The 21,281-nt window shown below is 42.3% G+C and overlaps 1 protein-coding gene across 1 annotated transcript; it reads left to right on the plus strand.

Moving 5' to 3' along the window:
- Nucleotides 1–743: 743 nt before the first annotated feature.
- On the plus strand, nucleotides 744–17,272 carry LOC139175722 (mitochondrial inner membrane protein OXA1L-like). The gene is made up of 10 exons (XM_070766954.1): nucleotides 744–1,121; nucleotides 3,672–3,812; nucleotides 5,071–5,260; nucleotides 6,869–7,012; nucleotides 7,849–7,934; nucleotides 8,017–8,181; nucleotides 10,034–10,138; nucleotides 15,239–15,401; nucleotides 15,491–15,571; nucleotides 17,034–17,272. The coding sequence occupies exons 1-10, from the start codon at nucleotides 1,062–1,064 to the stop codon at nucleotides 17,111–17,113; spliced, it is 1,215 nt and encodes a 404-aa protein (XP_070623055.1). The 5' UTR covers nucleotides 744–1,061; the 3' UTR covers nucleotides 17,114–17,272.
- The last annotated feature ends 4,009 nt before the right edge of the window (nucleotides 17,273–21,281 follow it).

Below are 21,281 nucleotides of genomic sequence, written 5' to 3' on the forward strand. Positions count from 1 at the left end.
TCCCCCCCCCCATTTTGAGAAGTTTTTGTTTTTCAGTTCATTTTGTTCAGAAATGTTCAAATTACTAATCCAACACCAAGATTAGCAAAATTGAATGCAATTTTCAGGCTAAACTATCTATAAATTGGAAAAATTTCGCAAAAACGCTAGGGGCGGGCTTTTGCGAGCAAAATAAAAATGTAAGCATTAATGTTTTCATCTCAATTTTACTCTCATTGTGTTCAGAAATGTTCAAATTGGTATCCCAGCGAAAAACGTTTTCAAAAAGACCAAATATAAGTACCTAAAATAAACATTTTTTGGTCCAGGTCGTATACGACCCGAACAGTACAAGTGTATAGTCATTTTGAACAGAATATGAACCAGCAATGTGCTGCTCTTTGGTTTTCATTCTACCAAGTGGCCACGGTGGGAAGCTGCTGCTGGTCCTGACTGTTGACTTGAGTTACACTCCTAAATTAATTCACTCCTAATTTGGCACAAATAACGAGGAAGTAATGCGTACAACACCGCCCCACCGTGGCCAGTTGGTAGAGTTAGACTGAGGAATTATGGGAGTTAATCTCCACGACACGGAATCGCCAAGGTTGAAACGTACTACAGTATATACGTTGGGAGGGATTGCCCTATAGCCTATTATAGAGGTATCGTGGTCCGTGCGACAAATATGGCCGCGCTTCCTTTTCCGTTTTTCCTCGACCCCAACGAACATGGCTTCGCTCCGCCCAAAAGGAAGGCTCGACGTGCCCTTGACAAATATGGTGGATGACGTCTCCTTAATCTTTTACCCTTTTCCCAGACGGCCTTTCACTCTCTGAGTCGTTATTTCATTTTTTATTTTTATTCCCCGGTCTTCAACTTTGATTGCTTTAAGAAGGAACCCGCCGAGAAAAAAAGGTCTAGAGATCGCCTCTCCTGAGAGAGAGAGAGGGGGTAAAACCATGTGCCCATAACCAAGATGGTCGCAGCGGCCTCGGAAAGGCGTCGCATTCCTTCCGGCCCGCGCTCCGGTCACGTGACGAGGCAGCCGGTCCTTCTGGTGGAGGCCAAGCCGGTAGACCATGGCGGGTTTCGGGGCGCTGCGGCGAGCCTGGATCGCGGCGGGGGGTCTTCACGCACAGGTGGGTATCCCGGGGCTGTGACGTCACGCGCCCATGATGTTGATGGGAGATGTAGTCCACCGGGCCCGCCTCAGGCCTGTGCTGTTCGCCCTTGCAGACGAAGCGCCCGGTTGACCCAGGGCTGAGTTAACTGTCGGGTCTCCTCGGGTGTCGCATGGGGAGTCCCAAGCATGAGAGGCTCCGCTCTTCTTCCTCCTTGCGTCGAAGCCTGAATTTAGGCCCAAAATGGGCTTGCGGGGGGTGGGGGAGGTCATCTCAGCCGGTTTCTTCTCTGTTTGCTGTGCTTCCCTCGGGATTACCTGCAAGGGGAATCTCTGAACGTTGCAAAGCAGGGAATGTCCTGCTTGAAGTTCATCCTGTTTTGCAATGAGGAGGTCCTTGGGGGAAATCCCTCAGATGGGCTGTTTCCTTACAGACGTTTCATGACCAGACTAGGTAATATCATCAGTGCTAGAAGGGAATGGACTTTGCAGAGATGAGGAAGATTGTGGGGTCCTTGGGGGAAATCCCTCAGCTGGATTGTTTCCTTGCAGACATTTCATGGCCAGACTAGGTAACATCATCAGTGCTGGAAGGTAGTGGGGTTTGCAGAGATGAGGAGCAGTGTGGGGTCCTTGGGGGCTCCCTGAGCTGGATTGTTTTCTTGCAGATGTTTTCCAAATAGTACTATAGGATCTCCTGCTTGAGCAGGGGCTGAACTAGATGACCTCTAAGGTCAATTGCAGCTCAGTCATTCAAAATGTCCAAGGTCACCTCCGCCTCTGTTTGGAATTCTGGCTGGGTAACGTCATCAGGGCTAGAAGGGAATGAGGTATGGGGCGAAGAGGAGGACAAATCCTTGGTGCCCTGCAAGTTATTTCTTTGCAGGCATTTCACGACCAGAATAGATGATATTATCAGTGCTAGAAGGGAGTGGGGGTTGCAGGGAGGTGGAAGATTGTGGGATCTTTGGGAGCTCTCTGAGTTTGGCTGGTTTCTTGCAGAACATTTCATGACCAGGCTAGGTAACATCATCAGTTCTAGAAGGAGAGTGAGGTATGTGGCGAGAAGGAGGACAAATCCTTGGTTCTCTCCAAACTTGGCTGTTTCTTTGCAGGCATTTAATGACCAGAATAAGTAACATCATCAGTGCTAGAAGGGAATGGGGTTTGCAGAAAGGAGGTGGAGGGTTGTGGGATCTTTATAGCAGTGATTTTCAACCTTTTTCCAGCTGTGGCACATTTTTTACATTTACAAAATCCTGGGGCACACCAGGATTGTGGGTTCAAATCCCATGGTCAGCTGAGTGCAGGGGCCTTGGCTCTGTCTGTTTTGATGCTGTATAAAGAGCTCTTTAAGAAGATGACCCGTATTTCACTCTGCAGGGGCCTCTTATAAAAAGAAAAAGGTCCAAATATCTATATACACCATCAGGATAGACTAACCAGCTGAGGCTTCATCTAGTGATGGCAACATTTACCTTCAGTCCTGACCAGGATTAGAATTCGGGGCCATGGGGAGAAGTAGCAGCTTCAACTACTCGCCGCACAATGACAAGTGCGCGGCAGCCTGAGCTTCCTGGGTGTGGATGAGAGGTGGCCTGCTATTGGTTCATCACTAGTGGTCGGGATGAACCCTAGAAGGTGATTGGTCAGTGAGCATTCCCCGTGCCTCCACTCTTCCTATCGCTGATAGCTGGAGGGATTGTGAGAGATATGTTTATGTTCAGATGCAAGCGGCTGGAGGCGGGCCAGATAAATGGTCTCCGCGGGCCGTATCCGGCACACGGGCCGTAGTTTGGGGACCATTGTTTAATTTCCTGGGATTTGTGCACCTGCTACCGCACGAATCCCAGCAGCCGATAAGGTCCCACAGAGTTGGCCTTCTCCGGGTCCCGTCGACTAAACAATGTTGTCTGGCGGGCCCCAGGGGAAGAGCCTTCTCTGTGGCGGCCCCGGCCCTCTGGAACCAACTCCCCCCGGAGATTAGAACTGCCCCCACCCTCCTTGTCTTCCATAAGCTACTCAAGACCCACCTATACCACCAGGCATGGGGGATTTGAGACACCTTTCCCCCAGGCTTATTATAATTTATGTTTGGTATGTATGTTCTGTTTGGTTTTTAATTATGATAGGGTTTTTAGTTATTTTTAATATTAGATTTGTGCCATTATAATATTGTTTTTATCGTTGTTGTGAGCCGCCCCGAGTCGGAGAGGGGCGGCATACAAATCTAATAAATTGAATTGAATTCCCCATGGCACACCTGACTATGTCTCACAGCACACTAGTGTGCACGGCACAGTGGTTGAAAAACACTGCTTTAGAGCTCTCTCAGTTTGGCTGGGTTCTTGCAGAGTGTTTCATGACCAGACATATCATCATCAGTGCTAGGAAGGAATGGGATTTGTGGAAAGGAGAAGGATCTCCTCCAGGTTGCAAAAAACCATGAAATGTCCTGGAAAGCCACTGCACATGTGGTTTTTATACAAGTTCCAGATGATCTGAGTGGCTTTACTTGCATTGAGAATCCCGGTTTATTAAGGTGCTTTTTGCCACTTCCTTTTTGCAGGTTCATAAAGCAGCTTTTCCCCTGAGGTGGTCGCAGGCCAAAACTGCTTTTGTCCCTCAGCTGAAGGGACAAAGTTTTCCGCTTGTTCCTTGGAGACTCACCGTCCGGTGTCAGAGTACTGCAGCCATGGCAGGCATCCAGGTACGGTCGAAAAGGAAACCTCATCCAGACTTTTGGATTGGGGAAGAGTAACATTTTGTCCGTGGGAACCGCTTAACTTCCTTCTCTTTTTTCTTTATTTTAAAGGGGTGATTTGTTTGTTATTGTTTTTTTACAAACATATCATTGTGTGAACAGTATGGTACCTAAGGCTCTTACATTTTAGTACAAATAGGGCTTCATATTTAGTACAAACAGGTGGGTTCTGGATCCTTTTGCTGCCGGGTTGCACAGCGATCAAAAAATAGCTTCTGCGCATATGCAAAGCAAAATCCCAGATGGCGGCAAATACAGTGACCCCGACAGAACTGGTTCCGTGACATCATCACTGAGCTACTAGCAGTTCTAAAGAATGTTAGAACCAGTAGGAACCCACCTCTGAGTACAACTGACACTTTTATCAAATTTTGGTAATAATGCACATATTTTGTTGAATTATAATATTTCATTCTTTCATTATTCAATATTTTAATTTTTTATACCAATCTACAGATTCTAAATGTCACTGCTTTATATTAATATCATATTGTGTTTTACAAACTTATATAGTTGTAATAGTAGTACAGTACATACATTTATATTAAACTACAATCTTCCATTGTTTATTCCCCTTTCTAACTTTTTGTTATGCCACTGGTTTTTTTAATATCCCCTTTCTAATCACATTTTAATACAAAAAAGTAATATTTCTCATATTTACATTAGACAAGTTATATAGTTCTAATAATACATGTTTTTTTTTATTTTAATCTTTCATTTCTTATTCAGTATTTCAATGTATTGTTTTCATATCAATCAAATTCCACATATTTCTTTTACTGCAAGCAGGATGTTGGTAATCATATTTGAAATCTTATTAAATAAATAGTATATTTAACATACTAATAATTATATTCATATTTATGTTGTTATAATCTTCAATTCTTTAATTATCTCAGTATGTTCTTTTTATAACCATCACCATATTATTCAAGCATATTCTAAATTACCATCTTTAAATTTTTGATTCCCTTGTTATTAATTCAGTTTGTAATGTAAAAATATATTCCATCTCTATTTTAACTTATCTCACCACTGTTTTTTAAAACATTTCTTTTTTTATCCATAATCTCATGTTTATTATTATTACTATTATTATTATTATTATTAATTAAATTTGCATGCCGCCCCTCTCCGTAGACTCGGGGCAGCATACATTTAATTATTAGTTTCTCACCCACTTAACTTCGTGCTTTTTCAGGTTGCTCAAGGTGTATCCACCCCACCTTTGGAGACAGTCATCCCTTTAGAGGAGCTTAGTCAAGTTTTGCAGGAACCGACTTTGGCTGATCTGGGCATGGAAAGCTACATGCCGGTGGGCTTGATCCTGAAGTTGCTGGAATCTTTCCACTTGGACTTGGGGCTGCCTTGGTGGGGAGCCATTGTGGCAGGTAAAGAAGATTTATGGGATAGTGAAGCAGATGGGAACAGAAAAGGCATCGTTATTCAGCAGGGGTGTCGAACTCAAGGCCCATGGGTTGGATGCGGCCTGCGAAGTGCTTAGAGCTGTCCCACAGCCCTCCTGGTCTCTGTTTTCGCTGGCAGATTGCAGGAGGCTTGTTGTGGCCCGCCAGTTGCCAGCATAGCTTGGCAGCAGACTCGGACGACAAGAAGGTTGTGGGCCAGTTCTGGAGTCTGGGGAAGGCTCTGATGGATGCTGTGTGTCGGATGCAGAGATAGATCCAGGTCCATCTGACATTTCCCAGGCACTGGAGGGACAGCTGCCTGCGGAGATAAATGAGGAGGAAAGACACCTGGGGCGTTTTCTAGATGCAGTTATGCACAGAGCTGTTAGGAGAGGAGAACAACTGAGGACAAGATGTCGACTTGGGATTCGGGAAGCAAGGCATACATGGATGTTGAATGGCCCCTCCCTGGCTGGGGGCAGTTCTAATCTCTGGGGGGAGTTGGTTCCAGTGGGCCGGGGCTGCTACAGAGAAGGCTCTTCCCCTGGGGCCTGCCAGACGACATTGTTTAGTCAACGGGACCCGGAGAAGGCCAACTCTGTGAGTCAGGACCGACTGTCGTACATATGTGTAAGGTGAATCTTTACCTTAGGGAAGTGGGGGGGGGAGAGACTTTTCATCCTGCAGGAACCACAAGAAAATAATCTGGGCAGACTTAAGATAAAAACCATGGTTGATTTCAATAATTTTAAAAATTGCAGTTAATGTCTCGGATCCCTCCTGGTACAAGGCGGCGTATTGAGGAAGCCAAGCCAAAATTGGTATTGCTGTCAGAGAATTGTAAATATTTTTTTCATTCTCACAAGTATCCCAAATTAGCAGAGTGGAATCTTGAATTTTTTTAAAAAACTTTCAAAACAATAATTTTATTTTGGGGGGAAATGACTGGTGCTCCTTTGATTCATCACAGCCTCCCCCGTACTGAAGGGCTACCAAAATTTTTACTACCACACTGTGGGCATGGCTTATGCAGGACACCCTGCATTTTCTTTCAACATCTTTCAGTGCAAGTTGGGTGCTCTGGGGTGGAGGTACATTTTTTCTACCCGACTGTGTTCCCACCACCACCACCACCACCACGTCTGGGAAGCAGCCCACCCCTGCTCCCCCGTTCAGCTATAGAATTATGACTTTCTTCATAGAAACATAGAAGACTGACGGCAGAAAAAGACCTCATGGTCCATCTAGTCTGCCCTTATACTATTTCCTGTATTTTATCTTACAATGGATATATGTTTATTCCAGGCATGTTTAAATTCAGTTACTGTGGATTTACCAACCACGTCTGCTGGAAGTTTGTTCCAAGGATCTACTACTCTTTCAGTAAAATAATATTTTCTCATGTTGCCTTTGATCTTTCCCCCAACTAACTTCAGATTGTGTCCCCTTGTTCTTGTGTTCACTTGTGTTCACTTTCCTATTAAAAACACATTTCTAAGATAAACTTTTGAGGGACTGAACTGGGTGGCTAACAGCAAGCTTGTAGTTTGTCCTACAAAATAATGCAATTCTTCTCTCCTGCCCAATTTCCAGGGACGGTATTTATACGCTGTCTGGTTTTCCCGCTCATTGTAAAGAGCCAGCGAGATGCGATCAGATTAAACAACCACATGCCCCAGATTACCGCGTTCACTGAGAGAATCAGCGCCGCCAAGAAGGCAGGAAACAGACCGCAGTGTAAGTTTAAAACGGGGTCGTATCTGAATGGGACGAATAAGTTGCGGATTAAACGAAATTAAACTGAATGAGGACGAAGTGGATGGAAAGATCATCCTCCATAAATACTATCAGCCTCTAAAATGCACCACTATGGTCGAGGGAGATAGGAATTGTAGTCCATGATCTGGAGGACAGGAAGCATTCATAAGCAACGTGGGCCATACAGGTCCAGCTGTATCTTAGAATCACATTTCCTGTCTCGGTAATGATTTAAGAGCTGACCACTGCTACGATGATGTAATGCTAGGAATGAATCAACACGTTTTTAGGCTGATATCACTTTAAGAGCCTGTAAAACCCCCCCGATGTCCGTACTGCTCCCACCCTACTGGCCTTCCGCAAGGCCACAAAGACCTGGGGGCCATGAATTGTCCATCTTTCATGGCCATATTTTATTTTTATGAATGGTGTGCATGCATAAGATTTGATTGGGTTTTTATATAAATGGGTTTTATTGGGGTTAGTTTTTTAGAGTTTATATTTGACTTCTTTTTTATTGCTGTAACTTTTTGTATTGTTATTACGTTGTAAGTTGACCTGCGATATAGAAGTTGAATAAATAAATAAATAAATAAATAAGAAGAGGCCTTGTTGGAGCATATCTCTCTTGTGCTGTAATTGCTGATTGCTGTTTGTTTGAGATCTGACTAAAGTACATGTATGTATATATTCTTTGTAGATAAAGCCACTATTTAAATACAAATCTGTTTATTGTATTTGCTCCTGGGTTGTCTCACATAGTCATAGTGTGCGCAGTCTGACACCCTAATCCTAACCCTGTCTCTTTTTCTCAGTTTTGCAGGCAGTCATGGATCTGGAAAACTTCCAGAAAATCCATAACGTTAACCCCCTGCGAGGATTAATTGTGCCACTTGTCCAGGTTAGCTGTTATAGCACGCTCCGAATTGGTTTTCATGTGCATGGCTTCCTGGTTTGACATCTTCTTCCTTTCTCGATTTCAGACGCCCATTTTCATCTCCTTCTTCTTTGCCCTGCGCAAAATGGCGGAATATCCTGTGCCCAGCATGCAGACGGGGGGATTGTGGTGGTTCATGGATCTTACCGCCGCGGATCCTTACTACATATTACCCGTGATGGCATCTGTCACTATGTGGGTGGTTACGGAGGTAAGACTTGGTTATGATAGTTAGGTCCCAGAGTTGGCCTTCTCAGGGTCCCGTCGACGAATCAGTGCCGTCTGGCGGGACCCAAGGGAAGAGCCTTCTCTGGCGGCCCCGACCCTCTGGAACCAACTCCTCCCAGAGATCAGAGTTGCCCCCACCCTCCTTGCCTTTCGTAAGCTCCTTAAAACCCACCTCTGTCGTCAGGCATGGGGGAATTGAGATATTCCCTTCCCCGTAGGCTTATAAAATTTATGCTTGGTATGTCTGTATGTATGATTGGTTTCTTAAATTAGGGTTTTTTAATTTAACTTAAACTTAAATATTAGATTTGTTTATATTGTCTTATTATTGTTGTTAGCCAACCCGAGTCTATGGAGAGGGGCGACATACAAATCTAATAAATAAATAAATAAATGACAGTGGGCCAGAAACCAGGTTACTGGGAAATCTAGTTCTATCGTAAGCATGAAAGCTGGCTGGGTGAGTTTGCGCCAACCGCCAGGTAATGAGAAGTTCTAGTCCAGTCTATGCAGAAAAAATGATTGGTGACTTTGCACCAGGTCACAGTGATGCACTGTCCTTTAGGTAGTGTGTATCTGTTATTATCTGCGTGCTCCCACCACCCAACATCATTAATTCAGACCCCTTCACCAAAATAGGAGTGTACTTTTTTAATATTATTTTAAATCAAAAACATTACAATATTTAAAAATTATAGAGTGATTCCAGTTTATTCATTATGCCTTGGTCTCAAATTCTACTAACCATACACACTTTATGTATGGTTTGTCTGGTGTGTATGACTGTTTTTATATTAAGGGTTTTAAATGGTTTTTTAATCATTGGATTTGTACTGGGTTTTGTTGTTGTGAGCCGCTCCGAGTCTTCGGAGAGGGGCAGCATACAAATCTAATTAATAATAATAATAATAATGATGATGATGATGATGATGTAACTTCTAACCGTGTCCCATCTCCCCATCAGTTCTTTTTCTTTATTTTCATTAATCATATTCATCTTTGTAGCCATAATTTCAAACTGAATGTGTTCCACCATGTACCAATACCAATTTTGTATTGTCCATTTTGTTGCATCCTTCCAATCTAGATTCTTCATTTCTTTGAAGCACGGCTCTAGCTGGACCTTTGGCCAGCATGTTTCCTCGCAGGCTAATTTAACTATCAAAAACATCCGGATTATAAAGAGGGCTGGGGACAGATACGTGAAGCAGGAAGAATTGAAAATTGAACAATTATTTATTTATTTATTTATTTATTTGTTTATTGGATTTGTATGCCGCCCCTCTCCGTAGACTCAGGGTGGCTAACAACAGTGGTAAAACAACATGTAACAATCCAATTTAATAAAACAACTAAAAACCCTTATTATTAAAAAAAAAAACCACACACACAAACATGCCATGCATAACTTGTAACTTTGCCTGGCGACAAAGGTGAGTCTTATGAAGTTTGCGAAAGACAAGGAGGGTGGGGGACGTTCTAATCTCTGGGGGGAGCTGATTCCAGAGGGCCAGGGCCGCCACAGAGAAGGCTCTTCCCCTGGGGCCTGCCAAACGACATTGTTTGGTCGACGGGACCCGGAGAAGGCCAACTCTGTGGGACCTTATCGGCCGCTGGGATTCGTGCGGTAGAAGGCGGTTCCGGATGTATTCTGGCCCAATGTCATGTAGGGCTTTAAAGGTCATTACCAACACTTTGAATTGTGACCGGAAACTGATCGGCAGCCAGTGCAGGCCGCGGAGTGTTGCAGAAATGTGGGCGAATCTAGGAAGCACCATGATGGCTCTCGCGGCCGCATTCAATGGCCACTGGATAACACCTTTTTTTTCCTTTAGACTGGGATGCAAACAGGACCTCCAAACCCACACCTTGAACTAATGAAAAAGGTTTTCCGAGTGATGCCGGTGGTCTTCCTCCCTTTCATAATTTCATTTCCAACGGTAAGAGGGCATTTCAGCGGTGTTCTGTGGGGAAAGACGGTAGATTTATATTTATTATTCAAATGTATAGGACCATGATGGCAAACATATGGCACTCGAGCTGGAAACTGGAAGTTCATTTTCCGGCGCAAACCGGCCCCCAGACAGCTACCCTTCCATATTGCGGGTCGGACGAGTATGCGCTATAGTGTTTGCCATCATTGATATCGGCCATCTGTCTCACTGTTGTTTGGATAAAATTTGATGATTTTTTTTAAATTAAAAAATTGATTTTTAAACAATTTAAATTGGCTTTTTTAATCAAATCTATTTTAATAAAATGCTTCTGGAAAAAAAATCTATCTCAAGATAGTTTTCTATTTAAGATACATTAATAATTAGAATAGAATAGAATAGAATTTTATTGGCCAAGAGTGATTGGACACACAAGAAATTTATCTTGGTGCATATGCTCTCAGCATACATAAAAGAAAAATACTGTATACATTTGTCAAGAATCATGTGATACAACAATGATTGTCATAGGGGTCAATAAGCAATGAAGAAACAATAAAATTAATAAAAATCTTAGGATGCAAGCAACAATTTACAGTCATACAATCCTAAGTGGGAGAAAAACTAGTAGAAATAGAAGTGCAGATTTAGTAAAAAGTCTGACAGTGTTGAGGGAGTTATTTGTTTAGTAGAGTGATGGCGTTCGGGGAAAAACCATTCTTGTGTCTAGTTGTCTTGGTGTGCAGTGCTCTGTAGCAATGTTTTCAGGGTAGGAGTTGAAACAGTTTGTGGCCATCCGCGAGGGGTCAGTAAATATTTTCCCCGCCCTCTTTTTGACTCGTGCGGTATACAGGTCCTCAATGGAAGGCAGTTTGGCAGCAATTGTTTTTTCTGCAGTTCTGATTCTCCTCTGAAGTCTGTGTCTGTCTTGTTGGGTTGCAGCACCAAACCAGACAGTTATAGAAGTGCAGATGACAGACTCAATGATTCCCCTGTAGAACTGTATCAACAGCCCCTTGGGCAGTTTGAGCTTCCTGAGCTGGCGCAAAGAACATTCTTTGTTGTGCTTTTTTGATGATGTTTTTGATGTTTTGAATGAAAGCCCTCTGGGTGACTTTGGGTCAATCATTCTTTCTCAGACAGGGTTGTTGTGGAGAAAATAGGTAGTGGTGGTATTAGGTATGTCTGCCGCCTTGTGTTATTTACAAAAACAGTGAGAGGGAAGATTTTTTTAAAAACCGTACAAGCATCTAACAGACTCCATTCTACTATGTGTCCTCCAAACTGGTTGACAAAGCTATATTTTAAGAGAAGATGTTAACACACTGTAGGATCTATAGCAGAAGACGTTCTTTCTAGCCCCAAATGAAAACAGCCCCTGTCCGCACAACATATTTCTCCTGCCAGACTTAAGAAGAGTGGATATAACCGGATAGAGGCTATCCAGTTTCTTCTTTAAAATCTTCCAATGTTGGAGCATTCACAACAGTCATTCAAAAATTTTAGTTCCATGCCATGTAGGGCTTTAAAGTTGAAAATATCTTGAACTGGACCTGGAAGCAAACTGGCAACCAGCGCACCTCGTGTGGCAAAGGTTTGGTATGTGCAGGTCTTGGAGCATGCATTACTGGCCCTATGTTGTCAACCGCTGGTCCCTCTGGCAGCCAATTCAGAGGAGGAGGCAGTGTGGGTCAGCATCAAGGCAACCAAAGATCTCCAAGGGGGAAAAGGGAGTATTATTTATTTTATTTATTTATTTATTTATTTTGGTCCAATACACATTGAAGTAGAGTAGAGTAGGCAGAGAGACAGAGGCGGAACCTGGGCTATCCGTTAGCCCTCAGATGGAGAGTCAACAGCCCCCAGGTCTGGAGATGGCTGATGAAGAAGAGAAGGAACAGCTGGGTCCTGTGTCTGACGCACGGATGCAGAGGAGAGCAGAGCATTGGAAATCTGTGGGCCGATCTCTGGGAAGCCCCACCCTAGCTCTGGGGATAAAAGACAGGGGGTGGAGATTAATAGATGTGTCAGACAAGTATTCATCTCCCTGCTGGATAGATGTTAGCCTGCGTTGTGAGAGGAACTTTTTTGTTCCTCTCTCAATGCAGAAAATGCAAAAACAGACCTGTTTTTGGTCTGCAGTGTGCTTCTGGGGGGCTAAGAGGGCAAATGTGATGCACAAGGAGCTTGGGAACCCAAAAACAGGCTGGGTTTTGGCAAAAATGGGCAGGGTTTTGGTGAAAACAGGCCATGAGCAATACCGCAGAGTGCTTCTGGGGGTTGCGGAGGGTGAAAATGCCACACAGAGGGTTCAGGAGACCAAAAACGCCTGTATTCAGTCTATAAGATGCACTTAAATTTTCACCCACTTTTGTGGGGAGGGGGAGGTGCATCTTATATTCTGAAAAATACAGTATAGTGTTGAACTGTTGGATTCTTGGTATGAGCTTGTTTTTCCTTCAGACATTTCTATACCAGGCTAGATAACATCATCAGTGCATGGAGGAGTGAAGCAAACCTAGAACCCATCAGAACACTTGATGTACCAGAAGGGGACATAGCCAATGCCGTGACAGCACAGAGTTTTCCCTCACTCCGTAGGGGAACTCCGATACCCCCGTCTGGAGAGCTGGTCTTTTCGGAACCAAATCAAAACCACCCAGAAAGGGTAGGAAACAAGAGAAGCACCTGCCGGCGGACTAGGAGGGGTGACAAACCCACGAGGAAGCCAGAATAGTCAACTCAACTGGCAGCAACAGGAGACGAATCTGTGTCGTCCTTTGCTGCGGCGTCACAAGATTGGAATCGTGAGGTTGGAGTCATCTGGGAAGAGAGATTTGAAGTTTTATGCTGGAGATGTTGAAGAAAGGAGGCGAGTGGCTGATTTCGCCAAAAGAAAATTAAAAAGAGACTTTGAAATTGTTTTAAGAGAACAAAAGGACCAGAAATTAAGGAGCAGTTGTCTTGGTATGTGGATACAAGAGAGAAATAAAAGTAAAGCTGGTTGGGAAAAATTCTGAAGGAATTTGAAAATTAGACTTGATTTAACATAATAAGAATAAATATTTGACAAGGAAATTAAACAGGAAATGCGGAGCTGGAGGGCGGAACAGAAGATACCACCTAGTGGTTGGAGGAATAATGTCTATGGTGGAAGATTATTATGGTTTCTTGTCCAGCTGCTGCATTGCAAGATTGGAAAGCAATAAAGGGGAGGATTTTTAAAAACAGATCCCTAATCTGTTATTATTTAGGAAGAATCAGTGGAAAAGAATGAAAAGAGTCATTAAAAATAACGAAGGATAGAAGGGCTTGGATTTTTAATTATCACAAGGAAATATATAAAATACAGAAGGCTACTAAAGTTTATAGTGATAAAGGAGAAAATGATTTTTAAAATGATTATGTTTAATGATGACGATGAGGTTGAGAAGTACAAGATTACAAAAGGAGGGAGGAAAGTAGATTTTCACAGAAAATTGAGCTGAGAAAGAGAAGATTAGGGAGAAAGAGAAGTTTTTGTTATAAAAGCAAAAGAAAGATTGGGAATAATGTATGGAAATGGGGATGGAGATATGATATTTATAAAAAAAGTGGTTGGAAAGAACTGGAAGAAAATATGGAAAGAGATAGAGACTGTATAAAAATAAAAAGGCAGAGAAATTAAAAGGAAATGAGTGAGAGGTATTGGAATATTAAAGTTTTTCTATTTTATCTTTGTATTACCATTTTAATTTTTTCTTTATAATTATTTTTTTTCAATTTAATTGGAATAATAATAAGTTATTAGATTTGTATGCCGCCCCTCTCCGCAGACTCGGAATGAAATTGTTAACTGTCCAGAATTTGATACTTATAATTAGCACAAATGCTTAATTAAGATTGAATAATTTTAGTCTTGTTTATGCAGATATATATTACAAGGATGAATTGATAATAGTGATAATGTTTTTTAATTGAATACAGCAAATTTTCAGTGTTAAAGGTGGATATTTAAACATCAAAGAGAGGGAAAAGTTTAAATCAAATTTTTTTGTGATTAAGTATTAAATATTATGTATTATGTTATAAATGAGATCACTTATAGAAAATATACTAAAATATTTGGAATAATAATAATAATTTATTAGATTTGTATGCTGCCCCTCCGAGGACTCGGGGCGGCTCACAACAACATAAACAGTGTACAAATCCAATTTTAAAATGCAATTTAAAACCCTTATAATAAAATAATCACACAACCAATCAAACCATACACCAGCCATGACAATTGGGGTGTGTGTTAGTTTCCCCATGCCTGGCGACAAAGATGAGTTTTTAATAACTTATGAAAGGCGAGGAGGCTGGGGGTAGTCCTAATCTCTGGGGGGAATTGGTTCCAGAGGGCTGGGGCCGCCACAGAGAAAGCTCTCCACATGGGTCCCGCCAGATAACATTGTTTAGTCGACGGGACCCGGAGAAGGCCAACTCTCTGGGACCTAATCGGCCGCTGGGATTCGTGGGGCAGAAGGCGGTCCCGGAGATATTCTGCTCCGATGCCATGTAGGGCTTTGTAGGTCATAACTAACACTTTGAATAATGCTCGATAAAACAATGGAGACTTATATTGGAAGTATAATGGTGGTTTAGGAAAACGATACAAATGAGTATTGCTTTTAGAGAACATTTGGTTATTATAAATTAGGGAGGGGAGAAAAAAATGAATGTTAATTTAAGATTAATAAAAGGTGAATAAGCAAATTTGGGTTTATATTAAAAGGCGTATCATGATGAAATAAGCTAATAGTGGTTAATTGGGTGTGTGTGAATTTTATTATTGGACATGCCAGAAGACAAAATTTTAGAGAGATTTATATTTATATATTTATATTTAAAAGCACAATAATCTTATAAAAATATACCTAAAATGAATTATTTTATATACAGTATTAAGAATATACAAATATTTGATTTTAAAATGTAAAAGTATATAAAAGCATGTGTTTACAATAATGTAGCGTGAAAAGGTATGTGGATTAATGTATGGGTTGATTGGGGGGGGGGATTTAAAAGTTTTTTGGGGGGGAAAGAACACTTGATGTTTTATGCTCTTTTTCTCCTGTGCAGGCTATCTTTACCTACTGGCTGACATCCAACTTATTCTCCATTATGCAAATATTATTGTTCCGTTTACCTGCGGTTCGCTCTGCTTTTCACATCCCCCAGACTCTGGAACACAAATCTAACAGCTTACCATCCAAGGAAGATTTCCTGAAGAGCATCAAGGAAGGTGAGTTGAGAGAAAATAGCTGAAGGCAGGAATGGATTGACAAGATTCATATGGTCATGCAAGGTGCCTTCTGCTCTAATTTCTCCCAGGGTGGCAGAATGTCCAGATGGCTCATCAGTTAGACGAAAGACAGAAGTACTTCAAAAAACAACAGGATTCAACACATAAAGGTAAGACTCTCACTTTTGTTTGCTGCTGTTCTGTCGGGCTCTCTGGTACACTCCTCCCAAAAATTTACAGGTACAAATTTCAGACACACACACGTTTGAAAATGCAAAACAATGTTCTTTATACCGAAAATTCAAATAAACTAAGCACTCTTTTTGTATAGCAAAGAGCACTCGTCTCCAAACAAACTGGTAATTTGTACAAGTCCCTTATCAGTTCTGTGATACTTAGCTTGCAGCTGTGAGGCAATTCACAGTCCTTCTTCTTTCACAAAGGGAAACACACTTTGCTCTGGTTTAGTTTCAAAGCTGGGGAAAATCAGCACACAAAAGGTCAAAGTCAGTAAAGCAGTCACGAAACACAAGGATCAGATAATCCTCCACAATGGCCAAACCCACAGGTTGCTCTTTATAGCAGCCTCACTAATGACCACAGCCCCACCCAACCACAGGTGGCCTCATTTTCTTTGGTAATAATCTCTCAGTTGTTGTTGCCTATGCATCGCTCTCCGCATGTGTGGCTGTATCATTAACTCTTGTTCTGAATCCAAGGAGGAGCTAGATAATTGATCTCCTTCTGAGCTGTCTGCCTCCTCCCTGTCACTCATGTCTTCTTGGTCAGAGGAGCCTTCATCAGCAGATTCCACCGGGGGCAAAACAGGCCTGCAGCATGTGGATGTCTCCCCCACATCCACAGTCCTTGGGGCAGGAGCTGGGCCGGAGCTAACCACAACAGCTGCCCTCCATGATTATATTTTGCTTTTCAGAAAAAGTTGGTCTGATGCTCCAGATGTTATTGAACTACATATTGCAAAAACTGTTCTCTTCGTCTGCTGCCAAAACTGCTGCCAGTCTTGGTATAGAATGCTGGGAGATGTAGTTCAGCAGCATCCAGAGAAATAGTCCCTCCCCACCATAGTATTTCAGTTAAAATAAATCCAGTAAGAAAAAGGAAGCAAGTTTTTGGTTTAATTTATTCTGTGTCCCTTAAATAAGATGGGGAGGGGAAAGTACAGAACCAGGCAGTCAAAACAGCTAGAATCAAACACCCCAATGGGCAAGACTAGTTTGTTTTATTTATTTATTTATTTATTTACTTACTTACTTACTTACTTACTTACTTACTTACTTACTTACTTACTTACTTATTTATTGGATTTGTATGCCGCCTCTCTCCGCACAAAGGGAATTTAGGACAATTGTGTGGATAGAAATGTCTATTTCCATTAGCACAACTGTCCTGTTCTAAATTCCCTTATAACACCTTTGTAAAGCAGGCATCCCATCAACCTGAATTGCCGCAGCCTAATCTGGAGGTAGCATGTCTCTAAATTCCAGCTGCAAAAATACAGCCTTTTAAAGCACCTGGTTTGTAATTGTTAGTTTCAGAATGTACAAGGTAGTTTTTACTTTGAGGGGGAAAAAACCCCACAAGTTTTATTCTTGTGCTTTCTTTTATTTACAGGATCACCCCACCAAACCTTTTCCCAGAGAACTACACAGCACCCGAGCAAGCCATCGCCACAAAAGAGAGGATTAGGGTGAACGCTACCCAGCTGTATTCCAGGCAAAAATGTTCTCCCATCTCCCTTATCCTTTTGCCCTAGTTTAAACTATTAACTTTGTTCTCCATTTGCTCTGAGAGCATATGTGTAAATGTGTCTGTAAATTTAGTACATAAAATTATGCTTTTGAGTTAAGAAATGCTTTCAAATTCAATCCATTATACTTTGCAAAAACGTCGACGTATCAGGAGTATGAGATTAGAAAAACATGTATCTATTCAGGTCACCATGAGCCCACCCTTAAAAAGATGTTCACATAATTATATCCAGTTGATATTGTCCATCCCGTGGCTGATCAGAGGGTCTGCCATAGCAAGAAATCCCACCTTGACATCATTAGTGGATTGTAGGGCTATTTGTTTATTTTATAAGTGCACATGGCTGTGCATTTGAGCAAAGCAAGAAACAGGAAATAGAAATAAAATAGTAAAACAGGTAATCAATTTCTCAAGTAATGCAATAAATAATAGAGACCGAGTCCAATTACTATTCCGTCCTTATGTTTAATGGAAGAGTCAGGTTTTAAAGGCCTTACAAAGAGCAAACCAAAGGAAAAGCAATCCTGACTGACTGGGCAGGCTTTTTCACAGGGCAGATACCAGTATAGAATTTACACATTTTCTATCTAGGTTCTCTAAATCAGTGTTTCCCAACCTTGGAAACTTGGAAGATATTTGGATTTCAATTCCCAGAATTCCCCAGCCAGCACATACTGGCTGGGGAATTCTGGGATCTGATGTCCAGATATCTTCAAGTTGCCAAGTTTGGGAAACACTGCTCTAAATGATATTGTTTCACACAAGGATAGAAACATAGAAGTCTGACGGCAGAAAAAGACCTCATGGTCCATCTAGTCTGCCCTTATATTATTTTCTGTATTTTACCTTAGGATGGATATATGTTTATCCCAGGCATGTTTAAATTCAGTTACTGTGGATTTATCTACCATGTCTGCTGGAAGTTTGTTCCAAGGATCTACTACTCTTTCAGTAAAATATTTTCTCATGTTGCTTTTGATCTTTCCCCCAACTAACTTCAGATTGTGTCCCCTTGTTCTTGTGTTCACTTTCCTATTAAAAACACTTCCCTCCTGGACCTTATTTAACCCTTTAACATATTTAAATGTTTCGATCATGTCCCCCCTTTTCCTTCTGTTCTCCAGACTACACAGATTGAGTTCATTAAGTCTTTCCTGATACGTTTTATGCATGTCCTCTTTACCAGAAAGTGTCTCCAGCTACACACACTGCCATCTCCTGGAGTAATTACAACTTTCAAATGCCCATCTTCATCAACTCCCAAGAGCACCCCCCCCCTTTTTTCTTTGAATGATTACCATCTAGCAGGCAGTATCGGCCATGGGTCGGCAAACCGCGGCTTGCAAGCCACTCATGGCTCTTTGGCCCCTGGGTGTGGCTCTTCTCAACAACCCCCAATTCGCTTTTATCCCTAAATCTTTTCACCACACCTGCAAACTGCTGAGGCTCTCTGCCTCTCATCATGCATCCACGGAAGTGTCACTCCTGAACAGCTAGACCGAAGCTGGGTTTTAAATTTGCCATCTTCCCTGCAATTTCAGTTCTGTTGCTAACACTCCACCAGGGTGGCGCAGCAGGTAGAGTGCTGTACTGCAGGCCATTAAAGCGGACTGTAGATCTGCAGGTCAGCGGTTCAAATCTCATCACCGGCTCAAGGTTGACTCAGCCTTCCCTCCTTCCGAGGTGGCAAAATGAGGACCCGGATTGTGGGGGCAATATACTGGCTCTGTTAAAAAGTGCTATTGCTAACATGTTGTAAGCCGCCCTGAGTCTAAGGAGAAGGGCAGCATAAAAATCGAATAAATAAATAAACATTCCCTCCCCTGCTCGTAACGCCCACAGGAGCAAAAAGGGCAGGCGTGCTGGGAAACATAGTCCGGACTTAGTTCAGGACCGGGAGGCTTGATCCGTGCTCAGTGTTTGCTTGATGACAAAGGCACTACTGAAATAAAGCAAGGGGCTGTGGCATGGTAAGCATGAAGATTGTATTGAAGTGATTTCCATTTCCTGAGTCCAAACCTCGTCTTTCAATAAGCAGCAAGAAAGTTTTAGTTTCAGGCAGTGTTCCCTCTAATTTTTTATTTTTGGGGGGGGGGGGGGCAAAAAGTATAGTGTCTGAGCGGCAGTCCCTTCGGGACTGGGCGGCACATAAATAAATAAACAAATAAATAAACAAATAGCCCACCCTGTTTTGCCTCAGAGAATTTCAAAATAAAATACTGTACTGTGTGTCTATAACAGTGAGCTCATAATAGGGCAACTCTATCAATATCAAAATGCCACTTAAATATTTGAGCTAGTTTCAAACTAGATTTTGATTTTCTTTCTCTTCCTTACTCCCATTCTTTTTCTTTCTCTTTTCCTTCCTCTCTTTTTTCTGTTTCTCTCTCTTCCTCTCTCTCTCCTTCCCTCTCACTCTTTCCCTCTCGGCTTCTGGGCAGGTTTGGAAAACTCTGAGTTGATGATGATTTTTAAGTGAGCGATTGCTCACTGCTCAGCTTAGAGGGAACTATGGTTTCAGGGCTACGCTGCAGCTGCATTGCATTCAAATGTCTATGAAGATTTTCAGTCATCCGGGTTAGGATTGTCCCAAAAGTGCTTTTCCAAAAGGCAACAGGACTTTTTTGGGGTTTTCTTTGGAAATGTTTCACGTTCATCCAAGAAGCCTCTTCAGTTGTAAAGATGAGGGAGGGAGGAACTTTGGGAATTATTGGTGCTTTTGATCCTTTGGATCCATCTGCAGCCAGATACCTTCCAATTCATTTGGAAGATATTCTGCTTGTTCAAAAGTGGCACTTGCCAGAGATCAGGGTGTCTTCTGCCAGGAAATAGTGGAGGATTTTGCTTCATTCTGATGTTTCTGTGATTAGCTCTCGCCCTGATAGCTTTATGCTACATCTGAGCCCAATCCATCAATGTTTGTCAGAAACAAGGCAAGGCTTGTTTTTAAATCTATACTGAACTAGGCTGCTAAGGGACATGGGTTTTTTATAATAGGGAGGAGCATAATGAAATGCCCACAATTTGGCTCGCAAATTGTCCAGTGCTGCTGACAGTCTAGTGACTGAGATCAAATAGCTTGCAAGGCCAAATCGCAGCTGGCCTGATTAAAATGAGAACCCACTGATGTTGTTACCTAGTTGGATAATTAAATGTCTACAATAAAACAATCTTCAGAGAGTACCAGGGACTATTCAGAGAAGAAAGATGCATCTTAATCACTGTATTTGTTTTAAACACCATTTAAAACAATGGTTTAAAACTTTTTTGGGGGATATTTTTTCATTAACTGCAGTGGACTTTCCAAATTGAAACATTGGTTTTAATATATTACAATATTACTGAATAAGCAAAATGCACATCAATATTGCTTTGTGATGCATTTCATATATAAACTGCATGCCCAAGAAAGACCAATGTTTGTAATGTTATGTCAGAGGGGGAGAGAGAGACAGAAAGATAGAGAGGGGGGGGAGAGAGAGAGAGATAGAAAGAGGAGGGGAGAGAGACATAGAGACAGATACAAAGGGGGGAGAGTAACAGATAGAGCGGAGGGAGATAGAGGGAAAGGGGAAGAGTGCCATAGAGATACAGAAAGAGGGGGGAGATACAGAGAGGGGGAGAGAGTGATATAGAGAGGAGGAGAGAAAAGGGTTTTGTGTAAGGTGACAAGACGTTCCGCTTTTGGCAGGACAGTCTGCTTTTTAACAATTCGTTATGCGTCCTGCAGCGTTTCAAAAATGTCCCAATTTTCTCTCTGTGTCACTCTCTCAAACACAAACACAGCCACAAAGATTCTCTTCCCTCCCGCCCCCTTCCAAGAGTCTCCAACTTTGCAGCAGCTACTGCTCCTTGCCTCTCCTACCACGGAAGTGGAGCCAGGTGCCGTTTCTTTCCCCCGCTGCTACCGGTGGTGCCTGATCTGCCCCTCCCAAGACCACTTTCGCCACCACAGTGCCCACCCACCTTGCAGAGTCTGCAGTGGGGAGATGCCGGGAGAAACTCCCCCTGCAGCCACTCTATCTCCTAGGTGGGAACGCCACAGCCTCTGGAGCCGCAATTCCCACGTGGACTACTGATAGGTACACTTTTTAAAGATCAGACTTAGTC

Source organism: Erythrolamprus reginae, chromosome Z (assembly GCF_031021105.1).
Source record: "Erythrolamprus reginae isolate rEryReg1 chromosome Z, rEryReg1.hap1, whole genome shotgun sequence".
In the NCBI taxonomy this organism is placed as follows: domain Eukaryota; kingdom Metazoa; phylum Chordata; class Lepidosauria; order Squamata; family Dipsadidae; genus Erythrolamprus; species Erythrolamprus reginae.

Bases quoted from the DNA above. Each gene is read 5' to 3' on its own strand.
- LOC139175722 (XM_070766954.1), top strand. From the start codon at position 1,062: ATGGCGGGTTTCGGGGCGCTGCGGCGAGCCTGGATCGCGGCGGGGGGT. The intron at 5,261-6,868 runs GTAAAGAAGATT...CCCAATTTCCAG, and splicing joins GTGGGGAGCCATTGTGGCAG to GGACGGTATTTATACGCTGT. The intron at 7,935-8,016 runs GTTAGCTGTTAT...TCTCGATTTCAG, and splicing joins TAATTGTGCCACTTGTCCAG to ACGCCCATTTTCATCTCCTT.